This window comes from Oncorhynchus nerka, linkage group LG2, assembly GCF_034236695.1.
Source record: "Oncorhynchus nerka isolate Pitt River linkage group LG2, Oner_Uvic_2.0, whole genome shotgun sequence".
NCBI lineage: Eukaryota > Metazoa > Chordata > Actinopteri > Salmoniformes > Salmonidae > Oncorhynchus > Oncorhynchus nerka.
In genome coordinates this window covers 76,807,036-76,829,903 of record NC_088397.1, presented here as the reverse complement: position 1 = coordinate 76,829,903, position 22,868 = coordinate 76,807,036, and the positions used below count along the sequence as shown (strand labels likewise).

At 43.0% G+C, this 22,868-nt stretch overlaps 1 protein-coding gene across 2 annotated transcripts in view; it reads right to left on the bottom strand.

The window, feature by feature from the left end:
• LOC115117482 (plasma membrane calcium-transporting ATPase 1-like) overlaps positions 1-22,868 on the bottom strand; it is a 192,441-nt gene that overhangs the window by 124,125 nt on the left and 45,448 nt on the right. For both annotated transcript variants that reach the window (XM_065002770.1, XM_065002765.1), the window contains exon 2: positions 8,637-9,147. In XM_065002770.1, coding sequence (XP_064858842.1) covers positions 8,637-8,832 — 196 coding nt within the window. In that variant the 5' untranslated portion in view covers positions 8,833-9,147. The remainder of the gene's footprint in view (positions 1-8,636; positions 9,148-22,868) is intronic.

Below are 22,868 nucleotides of genomic sequence, written 5' to 3'. Positions count from 1 at the left end.
CTACTTTGAAGAATGTAAAATTGGCTTAACACATTGTTTACTACATGATTCCATATGTGTTATTTCATCGTTTATTCTACAATGTAGAAAATAGTAAAAATAAAGAAAAACCCTTGAATGTGTAAGTCTCCAAACTTTTGACTGGTACTGTATAAACTGTATTCTATTCAACTATTTCTGTATATATACTATTCTATCCTAAGTATTCTACAGATATACAATATATTCTATCCACATACTGTCCATAATATCCCATCTACATACTGTCCATATAGCACACACACACACACACACACACACACACACACACACACACACACACACACACACACACACACACACACACACACACTCTGGACTCCGACATTGCTCCTCCTAATATTTATATACTTCTTAATTCCATTCTTTTACTTTTTAGATTTGCGTGTATTGTTGTGTATTACCAAACTTTTGAAGCTAGGAACATATAAGCATTTTGTTGCATCCGCAATAACATCTGCTAAATAATATATAACATGTGATTTGATATTGCTATTCCTATTTCATAGACCTACTGTAGGTGGGACTGCAAAACAGCAGCAGCAGAAGTATTGCTTTGTGTTTTCCAAAAATAAGAAAGGACAATCAGTGTTTGCCCTCTAGAAGCAGCCAGGCAGACAGGCAGGCCCAGCAGCAGACTGATTAATCAGTAAACATTAGCAAAAGTGTCTCTGATGCAAACAGCACAACGCTGGAACACAGCAGAGCAGTCAGATGGAACTACAATTTATGGCAATGCTGAGAGAGTGATTGTGTATCATTAGCTGCTGGTTGTAAGAAAATGATTGTGTGTGTGTGTGTGTGTGTGTGTGTATCTCTCTGTGTATGTAGTGCATTTCCTTTCTGTATAGTAGTTCTGGTGTGGGTTAATGTTAACGAGGGTGGTAAAGTGTTGTTAAGGTGGAGGTTAATACTCATATTCCCTCCTCACTAACACACCACTAAGAGTCTGCACCACAGAGTAATGAACCATAGACAAAACAACTGGATGTAGCTCTAGGAAATGAACAACCACATTTATCCTGGCTGATATGACTCTACTGCATCAGTGTGCTACTGCATCAGCATTCACATGTTCTGCCTGAAAAACATTGTCTGTATCCCAAATGGCACCTTATTTCACTATATAGTACACTACTATGGTAACCTTGCAAGCCAGCCTGATCTTGAGAGCTTACATAGATTACTCACTACTGTATCTGTGTAAATCATTTATGTTCGATATTTAGCCAACCATTTAAAATAAGGAAGTGTTCTGCTACAATATTGGGTACAGAAGAAGTACAGGTTGATAAAGCTTTAACCTGTAATATGCACTGGGCTGAGAGTGATATCATTACCAGAGAAACCATTGGAGGATGGAATACTTACTCACGCAGCCAGTATTACAAATGACTGGAGTAGAACTGTGTCTGCGAGGGAAACAGAATGAACTAGAGAACAAATCAGTTTCCAAGAATCCAAGACAAGTCATTTGAGCGGAGCGGCCCATTGTTGTCTGGTGAAAGAAAAAGTGAATGCACCCCCTAAATAGGAACGTTATGACAAGTTCAAATTCCACAACAGCTATTTCACTCAAACGACAAAACAGGCATATGAGATAGAAGCCAGGCTTAAGAGGCCCATTTACTTCCAAAACAACTGTCAGAAAACCTCTTATTTTCCGCTGAAATTAACCAGCTTCTCGTTATGCGTTTGAGCATCTAAAAAAGGAGTGTATTCACTCCTTACTTCAATATTATTATTTTTTTCCCTCTACCCACCCTTCTGTCCACTAAAAACATAATTACGCTTCCTTCATTAAAGAGTCATTTCTTGAGCGGAGGAAAGTGCTACAGCTGTCCCTTGATTACTAAATGGAATAGAGCAATGATCTATGAAGTCATTAGGGCTACGGTGTGGAACTAATTTCAATCCTGGAATGAACCGCAGAAGCAAGGAGAGCGGCCTTCTACAAAGAGAAAGAGAGAGAGAGAGAGAGAGAGAGCAGTGGACATTTTCTACTCTCAACGTGTTGTCCATGAATTCTTAGATATCATGTGATTAATCTTCAGTGAGTGATTCCAATCTTGTGTGTGTGCGTGTGTCTGTGCATGTGATTCCATAGTAAAAGTGCTGATGATAATCAGAGTGCGTGGCCCAGAGTTGTTGATGATGATAATCAGAGTGCGTGGCCCAGAGTTGTTGATGATGATAATCAGAGTGCGTGGCCCAGAGTTGTTGATGATGATAATCAGAGTGCGTGGCCCAGAGTTGTTGATGTTGATAATCAGAGTGCGTGGCCCAGAGTTGTTGATGATGATAATCAGAGTGCGTGGCCCAGAGTTGTTGATGATGATAATCAGAGTGCGTGGCCCAGAGTTGTTGATGATGATAATCAGAGTGCGTGGCCCAGAGTTGTTGATGATGATAATCAGAGTGCGTGGCCCAGAGTTGTTGATGATGATAATCAGAGTGCGTGGCCCAGAGTTGTTTATGATGATAATCAGAGTGCGTGGCCCAGAGTTGTTGATGATGATAATCAGAGTGCGTGGCCCAGAGTTGTTGATGATGATAATCAGAGTGCGTGGCCCAGAGTTGTTGATGATGATAATCAGAGTGCGTGGCCCAGAGTTGTTGATGATGATAATCAGAGTGCGTGGCCCAGAGTTGTTGATGATGAAAGAATCTCAAGGGATGGGTTGAAGGCCTGGTTAGTAAACATTTACATTTTACATTTACATTTAAGTCATTTAGCAGACGCTCTTATCCAGAGCGACTTACAAATTGGTGCATTCACCTTATGACCTCCAGTGGAACAGTAGTGCATCTAAATCTTTTCAGGGGGAGGGGACTCATGAGGGGACTCATTAAACAGTGTCAAACTCATTAGCAGTAGGGAGTAGATCACTATCTAAAGGATTGCTTGAGAGTGGGGAGTGCCTGTATAGTGAAATAGATACTGTATTGGTTTAAATGGATAGCATTACCAGGTCATTGAACTTGCACTGTCCATACTAGCCTACAGTTGAAGTCGGAAGTTTACATACACCTTAGCCAAATACATTTAAACTCAGTTTTTCACAATTCCTGATATTTAATCCTAGTAAAAATGTCCCTGTCTTTGGTCAGTTAGGATCAACACTTTATTTTAAGGACAGTAGCGTCCCACACCGCCAACAGCCAGTGAAAGTGCAGGGCGTCAAATTCAAAACTACAAAAACCTCATCATTAAAATTCCTCAAGCATACAGGTATTTTACACAATTTTAGAGATACAATTCTCGTTGATCCAGCCACAGTGTCTGGTTTCAAAAAGGCTTTACGGCGAAAGCACCACAAACAATTATGCCATTTTTCCAGCCAAAGAAAGGAGTTACAAAAAGCAGAAATATAGATAAAATTAATCACTAACCTTTGATGATCTTCATCAGATGACACTCATAGAACTTCATGTAACACAATACATGTATGTTTTGTTCGATAAAGTGCATATTTATATCCAAAAATCTTATTTTACATTGCCGTGTTCAGTAGTTCCATAACATAGTGATGTTACAGTAGAAGCCTCAAACAAGTTCCTAAAGACTGTTGACATCTAGTGGAAGCCTTAGGAAGTGAAACATGACCAATATCCCACTGTATCTTCAATCGGGAATGAGTTGAAAAACGACCAACCTCAGATTTCCCACTTCCTGGTTGGATTTCTTCTCAGGTTTTCGCCTGCCATATGAGTTCTGTTGTACTCACAGACATCATTCAAACAGTTTTAGAAACTTCAGGGTGTTTTCCATCCAAATATAATAAGTATATGCATATTCTAGATTTTATGGCTGAGTAGCAGGCAGTTTACTCTGGGCACCTTATTCATCCAAGATACTCAATACTGCCCCCCAGTCACCAAGAAGTTAAGAATGTGAAATGTCAGAATAATAGTAGAGAGAATTATTTATTTCAGCTTTTTTCCTCACATTCGCAGTGGGTCAGAAGTTTACACACACTCAATTAGAATTTGGTAGCATTGCCTTTAAATTGTTGAACTTGGTTCAAACGTTTTGGGTAGCCTTCCACAAGCTTCCCACAATAAGTTGGGTGAATTTTGGCCCATTCCTTCTGACAGAGCTGGTGTAACTGAGTCAGGTTTGTAGGCCTACTTGCTCAAACACACTTTTTCAGTTCTGCTGTTGGGGTTAATTTCCTTGTTCCTTGTCAATCTTTGGCTCATTGGTGAAATTAGCATTATGACAATATCTTTAATTAAATCACTCAAAAACCTTTATTAATGCAATTGCAGACAGAAGTTGACAACAGGAACACAACGCATGTTTCCGAGTAAGTTCTGCAAAATAGCCAAGGGTCCAAGTTATTTTATTAAACCCGAAGTCCAGCCTTAGTGATGTCACTGCCTACGTTATTACCTTCTACTAATGAGACCAAGCCCATGCATCCACAGCTACACAAACATAGAGTTTCAGCATTGTGTAAAAGCTTAGCAGTAAATGTCCACTCCCCAATGTGATGTATAGTGGAATGTCTGACTAGTCTCTTATCTCTTATACTCCTTGGGGAGTTCTGCATCTCTGCATCTTTTTTTAATCTTTTAGGCTCTTCTCACAGATACACTGAATTTATGGGTTTTCATTGGGAATCCAGATTTCTAAGGGACCTTCTTGCAGTTCCTACCGCTTCCACTGGATGTCATCAGTCTTTAGAAATTGGTTGAGGTTTTCTTTGTGTAATGAAGAAGTACGGCCATCTTGAACGAGGGTAACTTGAAGTGTACTGTTAGATAGAGGCGCGTGACCAGAAAGCTAGCTACAGTTTGTTTTCCTCCTGTATTGAACACAGATCATCCCGTCTTCAATTTTATCGATTATTTACGTTAAAAAATACCTAAAGTTGTATTACAAAAGTAGTTTGAAATGTTTTGGCAAAGTTTACAGGTAACTTTTGAGATATTTTGTAGTCACGTTGCGCAAGTTGGAACCGGTGTTTTTATGGATCAAACGCGCCAAATAAATTGACATTTTGGATATATATCGACGGAATTAATTGAACAAAAGGACCATTTGGCTGATTTCTTTTGATTTTTGCTTGATGTCAAGCAAAGAGGCACTGAATTTGAAGGTAGGCCTTGAAATACATCCACAGGTACACCTCCAATTGACTCAAATTATGTCAATTAGCCTATCAGAAGCTTCTAAACCATGACATCATTTTCTGGAATTTTCCGAGCTGTGTAAAGGCACAGTCAACTTAGTGTATGTAAACTTCTGACCCACTGGAATTGTGATACAGTGAATTATAAGTGAACTAATCTGTCTATAAACAATTGTTGGAAATATTACTTGTGTCATGCATAAAGTAGATGTCCTAACCAACTTGCAAAAAGTACAGTTTGTTAACAAGAAATTGGTGGAGTGGTTGAAAACCGAGTTTTAATGACTCCAACCTATGTGTATGTAAACTTCCTACTTCAACTGTATATTATACAGTAGCTATATTATATACACTATATATACAAAGGTCTCTAGACACGTCTTCAAATTAGTTTTAGGCTATTTCAGCCACACCAGTTACTGAAAGGTGTATATATCGAGCACACAACCATGCAATCTCCATAAACAAACATTGGCAGTAGAATGGCCCGTACTTTCAACGTGGCACCGTCATAGGATGCCACCTTTCCAACAAGTCAGTTCGTCAAATTTCTGCCCTGCTAGAGCTGCCCCAGTCAACTGTAAGTGCTGTTATTGTGAAGTGGAAACGTCTAGGAGCAACAATGGCTCAGCCGCGAAATGGTAGACCACACAAGATAACAGAACGGGACCACAGAGTGCTAAAGCGTATGTAGTGGCTTCCTTTGCTCTTTACCATAGCCACTGCCCAAGCCTGAAGCGGGTTTGTTTCGTACGCATACAGTCCACACTCAAGGTTTCCTAACGACCAAACATTCAATGAGATCCAGGGATATGGTGCAACGAAAATGTTTATTCTTCTTATATCGAACACAAAAATTATTCTCCAAACAACTTAAAGCATAGATGACTTGATATGGAAAATACATAATATGACATGTCTGTATGTCTGTATGCGTACGAAACAAACTCGCTTCAGGCTTGGGCAGTGGCTATGGTAAAGAGGAAAGGAAGCCACTACATTCAAGTCATAAAACTATACTGCTCCCGCATCTAGCAAGGATCCCCCCCCCCCCCCCCCCGCCGAAGGCCCAACTTCCTGCCTTTATCCTAACACACTTAACACAATACAATGAATGGGCAAGAGGGGGGGCCAAAAACTGAATTACACTAACAAATGAATATATCTCAATCAGGTAAATATAAATCATAAAGATACATACCTAATATTTCATCATGTACATTAACATTTACTATAATTACAGAAATGTACATGGAGCTCGGAATGTTCAGTCTTTTATACAAATGTTCAAATCGGCTCTAACAGCATGTAGGACATAAACATCTGTCCCTGGTCGCAACACTCACTACCTAGTTCCAAACTGTCTCGAAGCAACATCAGGACAAGAACTGTTTGCCAGGAGCTTCATGAAATGATTTTCCATAGCTGAGCAGCCGCACACAAGCCTAAGATCACCATGCGCAATGCCAAGTGTCGGCTGGAGTAGTGTAGAGCTCACCGCTATTGGACTCCGGAGCAGTGGAAACGCGTTCTCTGGAGTGATGAATCAACTTCACCATCTGGGTTTGGCAGATACCAGGAGAACGCTACCTGCCTCAATGCATAGTGCCAACAGTAAAGTTTGGTGGAGGCGGAATATTTGTCTGGGGCTGTTTTGCATAGTTCGGGCTAGGCCCCTTAGTTCCAGTGAAGGGAAATATTAACGCTAGAGAATACAATGACATTCTAGACGATTCTATGCTTCCAACTTTGTGGCAACAGTTTGGGGAAGGCCCTTTCCTGTTTCAGCAAGACAATGCCCCCGTGCACAAAGCAAGATCCATACAGAAGTGGTTTGTCGAGATCAGTGTGGAAGAACTTGACTGGCCGGTAGAGAACCCGAGCCTCAACCCCTTCAAACACCTTTCGGATGATTTGGAAAGGAGATGATTGTGGACTTCAGGAAACAGCAGAGGGAGCACCCCCCTATCCCCCTATCCACATCGACAGGACAGTAGTGGAGAGGGTAGTAAGTTTTAAGTTCCTCGGCGTACACATCACGGACAAACTGAAATGGTCCACCCACACAGACAGCGTTGTGAAGAAGGCGCAGCAGCGCCTCTTCAACCTCAGGAGGCTGAAGAAATTCGGCTTGTCACCAAAAGCACTCACAAACTTCTAATGATGCACAATCGAGAGCATCCTGTAGCAGGGACAGAGAGACTGAAAAACAGCTTCTATCTCAAGGCCATCAAACTGTTAAACAGCCACCACTAACATTGAGTGGCTGCTGCCAACATACTGACTCAACTCCAGCCACTTTAATAATGGAAATGGATGGAAATTGATGTAAGAAATGTATCACTAGCCACTTTAAACAATGCCACTTAATATAATGTTTACATACCCTACATTACTCATCTTATATGTTCATGTATATACTGTACTCTATATCATCTACTGCATCTTTATGTAATACATGTATCACTAGCCACTTTAAACTATGCCACTTTGTTTACATACCCTACATTACTCATCTCATATGTATATACTGTACTCGATACCATCTACTGCATCTTGCCTATGCCGTTCTGTACCATCACTCATTCATATATCTTTATGTACATATGCTTTATCCCTTTACACTTGTGTGTGTATAAGGTAGTAGTTGTGGAATTGTTAGGTTAGATTACTCGTTGGTTATTACTGCATTGTTAGAACTAGCAGCACAAGCATTTTGCTACACTTGCATTAACATCTGCTAACCATGTGTATGTGACAAATAAAATTTGATTTGAATGCTGACTGCGAGCCAGGTCTAATCACCCAACATCCGCGCCCGACCTCACTAATGCTCGTGGCTGAATGGAAGCATGTTCCCGCAGCAATGTTCCAACATCTCTTCCCAGAAAAGTGGAGGCTGTTATAGCCTGGGGACTCCATGTTAATGCCCATGATTTTGGAATGAGATTTTCAATGAGCAGGCATCCACATACCTTTGGTAACGTAGTGGACTTCAGCCTGTATCGTACAGTATCTGGGGGCATATTAAACAAGCATCTCAGAATATGAGTGCTGATCTAGGATCAGGTCTCCCCCATCCATGTAGTCTTATTCATTGTGATCTAAAAGGCATAACTGGTCCTAAAATCAGTTACCACTCTGAGAGGCCCATGATAGTTAAGTTGCTGTGCGGTCAGGGGTCTCTACTCCTACAGAAAGAGACACACAGCATCACTTAACCCCCATAATTAACCCTTCACCCTCTGGCTGAATGTCTCTGCTGCTCACACTGATTCAATCAGCCATGTCTTGTCAGAGTGGTTTAGCCCTGGGAATCTACCCACAACTAGCAGGCTAACACTGGCCCAATAGGGGTCAGCTATACGATGACATAATCATGATGAACGCTCAGCAGGGTTAATGGTGGTGATACCATAGTGTGTGTGTGTGTGTCTGTGTGTGTATAGCGTCTCTTACCCTCGATGGGTGATGTCTTGAGCCTGCGGCAGAGCCCTTGCACGTCTCCGTAGGAGTCGCCTATCTTGGTGACGGCCTCTCCGCTCCTCAGCTCCATCAGGTCCCGGAGATCCATCACCGTGATGCCAAAGTCCCCTTCTTGGTTGCCATCGGCAACAGAGTTCCCCGGAGGGTGGTCCGCCGTGTTGTTGGCCATTTTGTTTCCGTTGTTCTTTGTTTTTCTCTCTTTACTCTATGACTGTCTCTCAGTGCCTCTACAGTCCCTCTAAGATCACTGTTGTAAACTAAGAACTGGTTAGTGGTGCTGAAATAGTTCAATAGTAAAACAAGGAAGTCCAAGTCATCTAAGGGCTTCAACACCTAAGTCCTTACTTTTTTTGCAGACAGGAATCGTGGGTAATGTAGAAGTAGTGTGTGGGGTCAGAGGACGGGTTTCTGGACCCGGTAGTGCATTAGTTTCCACGTAACAGTGGAGACATGATCCGTTGACCACTTCTTCTGTTGCACAAAACTGCAGGAGATAGAGACAAGAAAACATTGCAAAAGTCATAAAATGAAATGACCATTGTTTTCAAATAAATGTGAGGGGACACTGATGAGGGCATCATTTAAGTAATTGAGGTTTGGTTTGGGGAATGACCTGTTAGAATAACAAGGTCACTATTCTCTGTGGAGGGCAGGAAATGAGAAAAAAAAAGGAGAAAACGAACAATAAAAGACAATACAAAAGCACAGATCTCAAGTCAGATAATAGCTGATTCTTGTAAAATAATGTGAGGACATCCATGCTTTGCATTGACGTTAAACAAAGTCTAAGGACATACAGTAGGACATATATAGTATTTAAGATAATATGACTCTCCCATGACACCCACGGCCCTTTTGTTTTGATTTGGTTTGATTTAACAGGCTGTCAATCTATCCAACTGCCTGTCCCAAAGTGACTGCTTTTACCCTATATGGATAAAGATATCATGGGAATCACCATAGCAACCTGGTTCTAGGACAACATGATCCAGTGGTATAGATAAGTTATCAGTGGTGTGTAGCTGTAGAGAGAAGCTATAATAGGTGGTATTGCATGGGAGGTATTAGAGTCTAACATAGCAGGTTTTAATACAGCACTGTGTGTCGGCAAGAGGACACTATGCTAATGTGAGATAGCGCTCTGGACTGCTCCTCTGGGCCGGTGTGCGTGTGTGTGTCCCAGTGTGTGTGTCCCTGTCACACACACTTGTGGTGTTTAGTGGGTCTCCAAGACACACTAAACACCACAAATGGAGGTCAGCCTTTGATGTGTGCTTATGTGATCAGAGCTGATGTGTCAGAGTGTGACTCTCCGGATTCACATTCTCTGTCACACAGGCTGGGAATACACACCACACACACACACACACACAACTATTACTACTGTATAATTATCCAGAAGCGGATATTTTATATAGGCAAGTGGTGTATGACTAGATTTTTATTTAGTCACATAGACAGGGTTGCAGATGTACACTACATGACCAAACGTATGTGGACACCTGCTTGTTGAACATCTCATTCCATGAATATAGAGTTGGTCCCCCCTTTCTGGGAAAGCATTCCACTAGATGTTGGAACATTGCTGCGGGGACTTGCTTCAATCCAGCAGCAAGAGCATTAGTGAGGTCGAACACTGATGTTGGGCGATTAGGCCTGGTTCGAAGTCGGTGTTCCAATTCATCCCAAAGGTATTTTGATGGGGTTGAGTTCAGGGCTCTGTGCAGGCCAGTCAAGTTCTTCCACACCAATCTCAAAATAACATTTCTGTATGGACCTCGCTTTGTGCACGGGGGAATTGTCATGCTGAAACAGGAAAAGTTATTCCCCAAACTGTTGCCACAAAGTTGGATGCACAGAATCGCGTACAATGTCATTGTATGCTGTAGCGTTAATATCACTCTTCACTGGGACTAAGGGGCCTAGCCCAAACCACGAAAAACAGTCCCAGACCATTATTCCTCCTCCACCAAAGTTTACAGTTGGCACTATGCATTGGGGCAGGTAGCGTTCTCCAGGCATCTGCCAAACCCAGATTTGTCCATCGGACTGAAGCGTGATTCATCACTCCAGAGAATGAGTTTCCACTGCTCCAGATTCCAATGGCGGCGAGCTTTACACCACTCCAGTCGACGCTTGGCATTGCACATGTGTGCGGCTGCTCGGCGATGGAAACCCATTTCATTAAGTTCTTGACGAGCAGATCTTGTGCTGACATTGCTTCCAGATGCAGTTTGGAACTCAGCAGTGAGTATTGCAACGCTACGCGCTTCAGTACCCGGCGATCCCGTTCTGTGAGCTTGTGTGGCCTACCACTTCGCGGCTGAGCCATTGTTGCTCCTAGATGTTTCCACTTCACAATAACAGCACTTACAGTTGACTGGGGCAGATCTAGAAGGGCAGAAATGTAATGACCTGACTTGTTGGAAAGGTGGCATCCCTATGACAGTGCCACGTTGAAAGTCACTGAGCTCTTCAGTACGGGCCATTCTCCTGCCAAAGTTTGCCTATGGAGATTACATGACTGTGTGCTCAATTTTATAAACCTGTCAGCAACAGCAATTTAATGGGGTGTCCACATACTTTTGTATATATAATCTAGTTGCAGTGTACAGTGATGGTAGCCTAGCAGTGAAGAACGTTGGGCCAGTAACCGAAAGGCTGCTGGTTCGAATCTCAGAGCCGACTAGGTGAAAAATCTGTCGATATGCCCTTAAGCAATTGCGCCTGTAAGTTGCTCTGGATAAGAGTGTCTGCTAAATGACAAAACAAAATGACAATTTAAAACACTTAGATTGGATTAAAATCCTCTTGTCTGGAACATAGAACACCAGAGTTAGCCCAATTACACTGATTTAACCTCTTCCTGACAACAACTGAGCCAGCGTAGCCAAGCCACCATGACTAGCTGACCTGGAAAAGTCTCCTCAGGCCTTTCACTGAACCAGCTGGCCAGAGAACAACCATCATGATAATTTACCTCTCCTCACTTAGAATGAACCAACCCCAATCTATATACTGCTTACCACTCAAACTGAATGCCCAACACAGGAGGCTGCTGATGGGAGGACGTTTGGTAATAATGGCCAGAATGGAACCATGTGTTGATGTATGATACCGTTCCACCGATTCTGCTCCAGCCTTTACTACGAGCCTGTCCTCCCTAATTAAGATGCCACCAACCTCATGTGATGCCCATCTATACTGCTCTCCAGTAATAATTATACAGTAGTTGTGTGTGTGTGTGTGTGTGTGGTGTTTCCACAGAGGAGAAGCAACCTTGCCTCTAAAGTTTCCATGGAGGTATTGTCAGCAATGTTTCTGGCCAAAAGAGGAATCGCTGATCTGGTATACAAATGTATTAGCCTGATGTAACTAGTGTGTGTGTGCGTGCGCGTGTGTGCAAATGTCACAGTGAGTAAATGCCACATGAGCATGCTCTGCACTGTTTCCAAACTAAATCTATTGACTTGGGAAATGTCAGCAGTCGCCTAGAGGCCACTAAATGGCTTCCCAATATTAGCAAAGGGTCCAAGCAGAGCTTTTAGACAGCATACAGTAAGTACACTACAATGTCCCCAAGTCACTGGCCTATCTCCATTTCTTCTATATGTTTCCATTTCTCTCTCTGTGTGTATTGATCTCACCCTCTCCCTCTGTACCCTTCACTCCATCCATCCCTCTCCCTCTCCATCCATCCATCCATCCATCCATCCATCCATCCCTCTTCCTCTCCACAGTACTTAGGTAATGTTGGCTTGAAAACTGTAAACATGACTTTATCGACTTCCTCTTGTTTCTCACTGTCACGTTGCTATAAACCACATGAAATATCCTTTATCCATCACCGGAGAGAACAACAACACCACCGCAGTGCGGAGACACATCTCTATGAGGAGAAGCAATGTTTATTGGTGTCAATGGACGAGGATCTAGCTGCTCATTAAGCCAAGCTAATCAACTGGCACGCTAATCTACTAATATAGTCATTTCATTAGTGAAATGAGCCTAAGCACCGGAGCATTTACTGACGGACTGTGTTCCTTTGTCAAACGTTCTGCAGTACTATACGGTTGCTTTTTATGGAGCACTAGATTCCCTGAAGAACACTCATTGTTCTAGTAGTAACATGACCTGATTAAATACATCCAAACTATAGCCTATGGCACAGCGATGGAAAAGAGAGGCGAAAGTAGAGAACAGGGAGGGGGAGAGAGACAGAGACCGCGAGAGCGAGAGAGGCCCTAAACAGAGAGTACACTGTGGCAGAATACCTGACTGCTGTGACTGACCCAAAATTAAGGAAATCTTTGACTATGTACAGACTCAGTGAGCATAGCCTTGCTATTGAGAGATGCCACCGAAGGCAGACCTGGCTCTCAAGAGAAAACAGGCTATGTGCACACTGCCCAGAAAATGAGGTGGAAACTGAGCTGTACTTCCTAACCTCCTACGAAATGTATGACCATATTAGAAACATATTTCCCTCAGATTACACAGACCCACAAATAATTTGAAAACAAATCCAATTTTGATAACTCCCATATCTATTGGGTGAAATACCACAGTGTGACATCACAGCATCAAGATTTGTGACCTGTTGCCACTAGAACAGGACAACCAGTAAAGAACAAACACCATTGTAAATACAACCCATATTTATGTTTATTTATTTTCCCTTTTGTATTTTAACTATTTTGCACATCATTACAACACTGTATATAGACATATTACATTTGAAATGTTGGAACGTTTGTGAGTGTACTGTACATGTTTTGTTTATCATCTATTTCACTTGCTTTGGCAATGTAAACATATATGTTTTCCATGCCAATAAAGACCCTTAAATTGAAATGGAGGGAGAGAGAGAGCGGAAATCATACCTTAGTTTCTAGAAGTAGATGGATATGGGAGAGAGAGCAGATTATTGAATAGCCAAAGAACAGGCTGAGTGTGTCTATCTACTACTAACTAAGGAATTCCCTCTGAGCGAAGGAAGTGAGAGCAGTACAAATACAAGGCAGGTGGCCAACTAAATCCACTTCCTCATTCATACAAACACACAACAGAGCAGAGGGCAGAAATACACTCCATGTTATACTGCAACACACACATTCTGCGCATACACACACACACAACAAGTGCACACAGACACACACACACCAGTGCCACACCCTGTGGTCCAAAGTCCTGTTGCTGAGTGTTAAAATAGCTGGGAGAGACACACTACACAGGGACAAGGCTACAAGGCCACACCAGTAAAAGCTCTCCTTTAGCCCTTATACTGTACCTTCCCTGTGTTTTAAAGACATTCTGTTTTAACAACGTGGCTGGGTGTTTGATTAACTTCACACACCTCTCCTCCCTGCTCTGCTACTGGGCCTGTTGTCACTTAACTCACCACTCTTACACTGTAATTATCACTACATTCTAATCAGAATACACTGCCAGACTACTGAAGAGCCCACTTTGACAACTAGAGAGAGAAAGAGAGGGAGGAAAGAGAGGGTGAGAGAGAGTGAGACAGAGAGAGAAGTAAAGAGACAGAGAGAGAGGGAGGGAGTGGTGAAAGTGAAAAAGAAGGATAGCAAAAGAGAGAGGGGGTGAAGGAGGAGGAATGATATGAATATAGAGAGGGAGAGGAGCTAGATGAGGTCAACAGCGGTGAAAGAGGGTCCATACAGTAAGTAGAAGGGAGGATAGAACAGGGGGACAGAGGAGCAGTAGAAAACAGGTAGAGTAGATAGACATAAAGGGTAGGTAGGGATGAGGTAAAACAAGAGGTAGATACAGTAAGTAGAAGGGAGGATAGAACAGGGGGACAGAGCAGTAGAAAACAGGTAGAGTAGATAGACACAAAGGGTAGGTAGGGATGAGGTAAAACAAGAGGTAGATACAGTAAGTAGAAGGGAGGATAGAACAGGGGGACAGAGGAGCAGTAGAAAACAGGTAGAGTAGATAGACACAAAGGGTAGGTAGGGATGAGGTAAAACAAGAGGTAGATACAGTAAGTAGAAGAGAGGATAGAACCGGGGGACAGAGCAGTAGAAAACAGGTAGAGTAGATAGACACAAAGGGTAGGTAGGGATGAGGTAAAACAAGAGGTAGATACAGTAAGTAGAAAGAACGATAGAATGAGAGGAAGATAGGTAGAATAGAAAGGGAGGGAGTGAAGCAGTTAGACAGACTCTCTCAACAGGCAGAGAGACCATAAGGCCATGTGACCACCTGCACTAGGTACACAATCTGCTCTCTCCTTTCCTTATTCTCACTTTCTCCCCCTCTCTTTTTCTCACTCTCTCCTCTCCCTCGCCCTCTTTTTCTCCCCCATGGTATAGAACTAGGCCTATAGGCTACCTGGCCTGCGCAAATGTAGGCTTATAAATGTGCCCATTTGGGGATCTGATGCTATTTTTGATTGTCTTCACTAAACATCACCGTGGAGCTTCTCAAAGTAGTTTTTTCTTCACTTCAAACAGCAAGTAAACAACGTCTGTTTTTACATCCATTGAGAATGACAATAGTTTCTCAACATAACCTATTTGAAAAATCAAATAGACTGAGCAAATAGCCTACAGCTGTGTCTGTCTGTCTGTAGCTCACTGGCACAGGAAACTCTAAGGTACCAGAATATTTTAAACAATATTGCAAGTTTGCTAGCATGAGCTTCAGGCCAGACCAAGTTTAATACTTGATAACATTTTTCAAGTTCCTTGCAGAGAGGCCATGCATAGCCAATGTGATTTATAGGATATTACCATTTTTATCAGGATATTTTCTACCTGCTGGCTGCAATGTTGTTATTTGTTGGCTTTAGGTAGGCTATTTTTACATATTGGCACTAGAAGTTACTTTTAGATTTTTATCATTTTCATTTAGATATAATTTGGATTAACCACATAAAATTGATTTTGAAATATGAAGACTATTATAACTGAAGTGAAACGGGTTTCACGAAAACGTTCATATGAAAATCGTCAGTAGATGAATCATCAGCAAGCAGATCAGTAGAAATGGTAGGATAACTTGGCACTCCAAATGGTAAAGGTTGCTGACCGCTGTGTTAAGAATATACACACACGGGTTCTTCCTCTAAAAGTTGCAGTGTACTGCAGCACAGCTTGCAGGGTGCTGCAGAATTCTATGGCACGTTATTTAAGTGTCAGCAATTGTTGCTAATTTACCACAATATACCATCATCTACCACAAACAATCGCGGCATAAGGTATAAACTTTTAAAGGAAGAACTTAGTTTTTAATAATGGCTGTGCTGAAAACGTAAGACAAGCTCAGTAGCCTACATACAGTACATTCAGAAAGTATTGTACATTACAGGACCAAGTATGGAAAACCCTGGGTTACACATCTGTTCCTATGACAATAATGTGTCCCAAATGGCACCCTATGCTGTATATAGTGCACTACTTTTGACCAGAGCCCTATGGGGACCTAGTCCAAAAAAGTACACTGTAAAGGAATAGAATACCATTTAGGATGCAGACTACTGATTCTTAGATGAACTTTGTCATTCTGGACAGAGCACTGTGCGTTTTATCTGATTACTATCGCCCAGCGGGAGAAATTCATGGCCACTGTGCCCCGGGCGAGATTTCTGTGTGTGTGTGTGTGTGTGTGTAAACTATGTCTGCACCAGGACCAAATAGGCTTACGGCTATTAAAGCTAAAAGCTATTAAATTACCCAAAGTATGCGCACACACACACACACACACACACACACACACACACACACACACACACAGTATTACTACAGTACTGTACATCACAGGAGGTTGGTGGCACCTTAATTGGGGAGGACAGGCTTGTGGTAATATCTGGAGCGGAATTTATGGAATGTTATTAAAAACAAAAAACACATGGTTTCTATTTGCTTCGTTCCAGACATTATTATGAGCCGTCCTCCCCTCAGCAGCCTCCTGTGCTGTACATATAAATAACATAGAATAAGCAGTGTGTTAAGTGAAAGTCAAGTGTATATAAGGTTAGTGACTCCCCAGTTACACACTGCTACTCCCATTTCACTATTCTCTCATTTTACTTTCTCTGGTTTTAGGCCTCTTCGATACAAACTGTTGTGGAGAGTTTTGTTGGCAGTGAACCAAGCAGCAGCCGCACCAAGTAAACAAGGTAAATCCATTCTATATTCACACTGACCTTCTATTCTAGCCATTCCCAGGACAACAGAGGACATTGACAGGACATAGCTGCCTGGTTATATGGTGGTAACGCTTGATTTCAGGCATCATGTGTCATAACCCCTGGCGTAGAGATATCACAATGAGCTATCACACTCTGAACATGTAGAGGTACAAAACATTTCTGAGTTTAAAAAAAAGCTCACATCTCATTGATAAAAAACGTTAAAAGGTTCAAAAAGCAGGATAAAAAAAAACATCAAAATGTTCACTGGGTCCGTATAGAATAGACAGTGGCAAGTCAAATTCAAGGATTTTCAAGTACTTCTTCCAGCACTAATATTTATTTTCAAGGACCATCCATTCGTAATAGTTCCTATTATGCAATTGCTTCTAGTCGCCACCAGAAGGCAGTATATCGCCAGAACCAAATACCTGGACATCTGAATCAAATCATATTTGTCACATACACATAGTTAGCAGATGTTAATGCGAGTGTAGCGAAATGCTTGTGCTTCTAGTTCCGACAATGCAGTAATAACCAACAAGTAATCTGGCTAACAATTCCAAAACTACCATCTTATAGACACAAGTGTAAGAGGATAAAGAATATATACATAAAGATATATGAATGAGTGATGGTACAGAGCGGCATAGGCAAGATACAGTAGATGGTATTGAGTACAGTATATACATATGAGATGAGTATGTAAACAAAGTGGCATAGTTAAAGTGGCTAGTGATACATGTATTACATAAAGATGCAGTAGATGATATAGAGTACAGTATATACGTATACATATGAGATGAATAATGTAGGGTATGTAAACATTATATTAGGTAGCATTGTTTAAAGTGGCTAGTGATATATTTTACATAATTTCCCATCAATTCCCATTATTAAAGTGGCTGGAGTTGAGTCAGTGTGTTGGCAGCAGCCACTCAATCTTAGTGGTGGCTGTTTAACAGTCTGATGGCCTTGAGATAAAGCTGTTTTTCAGTCTCTCGGTCCCAGCTTTGATGCACCTGTACTGACCTGGCCTTCTGGATGATAGCGGGGTGAACAGGCAGTGGCTCGGGTGGTTGTTGTCCTTGATGATCTTTATGGCCTTCCTGTGACATCGGGTGGTGTAGGTGTCCTGGAGGGCAGGTAGTTTGCCCCCGGTGATGCGTTGTGCAGACCTCACTACCCTCTGGAGAGCCTTACGGTTGTGGGCGGAGCAGTTGCCGTACCAGGCGGTGATACAGCCCGACAGGATGCTCTCGATTGTGCATCTGTAGAAGTTTGTGAGTGCTTTTGGTGACAAGCCGAATTTCTTCAGCCTCCTGAGGTTGAAGAGGCGCTTCTTCACGATGCTGTCTGTGTGGGTGGACCAATTCAGTTTCTGTGATGTGTATGCCGAGGAACTTAAAACTTACTACCCTCTCCACTACTGTTCCATCGATGTGGATAGGGGGGTGTTCCCTCTGCTGTTTCCTGAAGTCCACAATCATCTCCTTAGTTTTGTTAACGTTGAGTGTGAGGTTATTTTCCTGACACCACACTCCGAGGGCCCTCACCTCCTCCCTATAGGCCGTCTCGTCGTTGTTGGTAATCAAGCCTACCACTGTTGTGTCGTCCGCAAACTTGATGATTGAGTTGGAGGCGTGCGTGGCCACGCAGTCGTGGGTGAACAGGGAGTACAGGAGATGGCTCAGAACGCACCCTTGTGGGGCCCCAGTGTTGAGGATCAGCGGGGTGGAGATGTTGTTGCCTACCCTCACCACCTGGGGGGCGGCCCGTCAGGAAGTCCAGTACCCAGTTGCACAGGGCGGGGTCGAGACCCAGGGTCTCGAGCTTGATGACGAGCTTGGAGGGTACTATGGTGTTAAATGCCGAGCTGTAGTCGATGAACAGCATTCTCACATAGGTATTCCTCTTGTCCAGATGGGTTAGGGCAGTGTGCAGTGTGGTTGAGATTGCATCGTCTGTGGACCTATTTGGGCGGTAAGCAAATTGGAGTGGGTCTAGGGTGTCAGGTAGGGTGGAGGTGATATGGTCCTTGACTAGTCTCTCAAAGCACTTCATGATGACGGAAGTGAGTGCTACGGGGCGGTAGTCGTTTAGCTCAGTAACCTTAACTTTCTTGGGAACAGGAACAATGGTGGCCCTCTTGAAGCATGTGGGAACAACAGACTGGGATAGGGATTGATTGAATATGTCCGTAAACACACCAGCCAGCTGGTCTGCGCATTCCCTGAGGGCGCGGCTGGGGATGCCGTCTGGGCCTGCAGCCTTGCGAGGGTTGACACGTTTAAATGTTTTCCTCATGTCGGCTGCAGTGAAGGAGAGTCCGCATGTTTTGGTTGCGGGCCGTGTCAGTGGCACTGTATTGTCCTCAAAGCTGGCAAAAAAGTTATTTAGTCTGCCTGGGAGCAAGACATCCTGGTCTGTGACGGGGCTAGTTTTCTTTTTGTAATCCATGATTGACTGTAGACCCTGCCACATACCTCGTGTGTCTGAGCCGTTGAATTGTGACTCTACTTCGTCTCTATACTGACGCTTAGCTTGTTTGATTACCTTGCGGAGGGAATAGCTACACTGTTTGTATTCGGTCATGTTTCCGGTCACCTTGCCCTGATTAAAAGCAATGGTTCGCGCTTTCAGTTTCACGTGAATGCTGCCATCAATCCACGGTTTCTGGTTTGGGAATGTTTTAATCGTTGCTATGGGAACGACATCTTCAACACACGTTCTAATGAACTCGCTCACCGAATCAGCGTATTCGTCAATGTTGTTGTTTGATGCAATACGAAACATATCCCAGTCCGCGTGATGGAAGCAGTCTTGGAGTGTGGAATCAGATTGATCCGACCAGCGTTGAACAGACCTCAGCGCGGGAGCTTCTTGTTTTAGTTTCTGTCTGTAGGCAGGGATCAACAAAATGGAGTCGTGGTCAGCTTTTCCGAAAGGAGAAATATCAGTGACAATTTACTAGTTGTACAGAATCACTCATGAGAACGCAATAAGTGAGTAAATGATCATTAACAAAATAAAAAAGGTGAGTAAACACTATTTTACAAATAAAAAGGTGAGTAAACGGCGTTTACCCTCCGCTACATCCCTGGTTGGGTCTGGCAAAACCCATTCATAAACATCAATATCCTGCTAGGCAGGATTAAATCTACATTTGCCCAGCATTTTAGCCAGCGATGGGACGTTTGGCTCTAATCAGTCAGTTCTGTACCTGCATTGCTGAGTGCCAGTGTGGATGGAATGAGCAAGCTCGCCTGGCAACCAGAGTGCGGAACACGTGAGGAAATTCAACTCTGTAGTACACCTGAAAATTACATTTGGAAGACCAATACATGTTTCTAATGTTTTTCAAATTAACATATTTGATCATTTTCTGGTCTCCTCTCATTTTAATTCAAGTACTTTTCAAGTACCAACTTGAGAAAACGTCAGATTTTCAAGGTATTCCAGTACATGAATTTCAGAGTTCCAAATTCAAGTACCTTAAGCACCTTGTGAGAACCCTGTGCCCAGTGTTTTTGACCTAGTTTACCACCATTAGTAAAAGAAAAAGCAAATATACTGCTATGAACTGACAACATATTACAGATAACAGCAGACTATCACTGCTTGAATCTAGAACCAGTCTATGAAACAAACTAAAGCATCCTAATCATTTTTTTATTTGAATAATTTAGCAGACGCTCTTATCCAGAGTGACTTAGATAGAGGTGCAATTAGGGTTAAGTACTTTGCTCAAGGGCACAGACAGATTTTGTTACCTAGTCGGCTCGGGATTTGACCAGTGACCTTTTGGTTACTGGCCCAACGCTCTTAACCGCTAGCAGAACCCTTATGTCAGATAGAAAACAAACAGACAGAAAAGAGAAGAGAGAGAGAAAAGAGGAGTGCAGCAACACCAGTAACCTGTCAGCAGCTCTCAGGAGTAACACAGAGTTAGTAACCTGTCAGCAGCTCTCAGGAGTAACACAGAGTTAGTAACCTGTCAGCAGCTCTCAGGAGTAACACAGAGTTAGTAACCTGTCAGAAGCTCTCAGGAGTAACACAGAGTTAGTAACCTGTCAGCAGCTCTCAGGAGTAACACAGAGTTAGTAACCTGTCAGCAGCTCTCAGGAGTAACACAGAGTTAGTAACCTGTCAGCAGCTCTCAGGAGTAACACAGGGTTAGGAACTGTTGCTGGGTCGGTGATGGAGAGAGGGTTTTCTTTTTTAAAAGCCTTTAGAGTCAGTGCATCAGCGAGAGAGGGAGGGGTGGAAAGAGGGAGAAACGGTCAATAACTCCTAACCAGCTCCCTATCGCCTCTCTTTCTCCCCCTCCTTTCCTTCACTCCTCTTCCCTCCTCTACTCCACCCGCTCTGCTACATCTCCTCCTCCACATATCCTGATCTCAGCTACTGCTCAATAACGACAAGCTGAGATATCATTCATCCACAACCCACCACACGCACACACACACCTTCTGTCCACCCATCAGCAGTCAGGGTATTAGACGGGGGTGAACAGAAGACAAACACTGGTAAATAGAAAGAGGGAGAGAGAGCAGGCAGATGTGTGACCTGTTGCCAAGAAAAAGGCAACCTGTGAAAAACAAACACTATTGTATATACCACCCATATTTATGTTGATTTATTTTCCCTTTTCTACTTTAAATATTTGCACATCGTTACAACACTGTATATAGCCATTCTAATGACATTTGAAAAGTATATTCCTTTGGAACTTTTGTGAGTGTAATGTTTACTGTTCATTTTTTACTGTTTATTTCACTTTTGTTTATTATCTATTTGACTTGCTTTTGGCAATGTAGAAATAGGTTCCCCATGCTAATAAAGCACCTTAAATTTAAATGAGAGGAAAGGAGAGGTTAAAAGCTCAAAAGAGAAGCAAGAGCTGGGTTTGTATTCTAATGATGTGGAAAAGGGAGCTCAGATATGGAGAGAAGAGAGGGATGAGAGAATGGGGAACGAGAATGAGAGAGGAGATTAGAAGGCTCCTCCTCACACCTCCATGTCCCCTTTCCCTCTCTCTCATTCCTCCCTCTTTCCTCCGTGCCTCTCCACTCTCTCCCTGCCTCTGCAGACACACCTGTCTTGCATACTAAAGCAGTGACTGCGCAGCCTTCCCCTAGAAACGCTTGATACTGTAGTCTCTCCCTCTCTCTCAAAACACTCAGACACAACCCAATAGCAACCCCCCACTCCGACACAACTCTCACACACAAACACTGCACCAAACCCCCTCCCACTAAGCAAAATTGTCTGTGGCCACACCCTAGACAGTGACTTTTCCAGCAACAGACCAATCAGCCTTCCAGTTCCAGCACCTCATGGCATAGCTGGCTGTTCCCTTACAGCCCCCCCAAACTATTAATGACTGATCCCTCCCATGGGAGCTGAGCCAGCTAAGACACACACAGTATGGTGTGTATACACATGTACATTTACATTTACATTTAAGTCATTTAGCAGACGCTCTTATCCAGAGCGACTTACAAATTGGTGCATTCACCTTATGACCTCCAGTGGAACAGTAGTGCATCTAAATCTTTTCAGGGGAGGGGGTGAGAGGGATTACTTTATCCTATCCTAGGTATTCCTTAAAGAGGTGGGGTTTCAGGTGTCTCCGGAAGGTGGTGATTGACTCCGCTGTCCGTCTTAAAGGAGTTCCCACATATGCTGATTTAGCAGACGCTCTTATCCAGAGCGACTTACAAATTGGTGCTTTCACCTTATGACATCCAGTGGAACAGCCACTTTACAATAGTGCATCTAGGTCTTTTAAGGGGGGGGGAGGGGGAAAAGGATTACTTTATCCTATCCTAGGTATTCCTTAAAGAGGTGGGGTTTCAGGTGTCTCCGGAAGGTGGTGATTGACTCCGCTGTCCTGGCGTCGTGAGGGAGTTTGTTCCACCATTGGGGGCCAGAGCAGCGAACAGTTTTGACTGGGCTGAGCGGGAACTGTACTTCCTCAGTGGTAGGGAAGCAGGCCAGAGGTGGATGAACGCAGTGCCCTTGTTTGGGTGTAGGGCCTGATC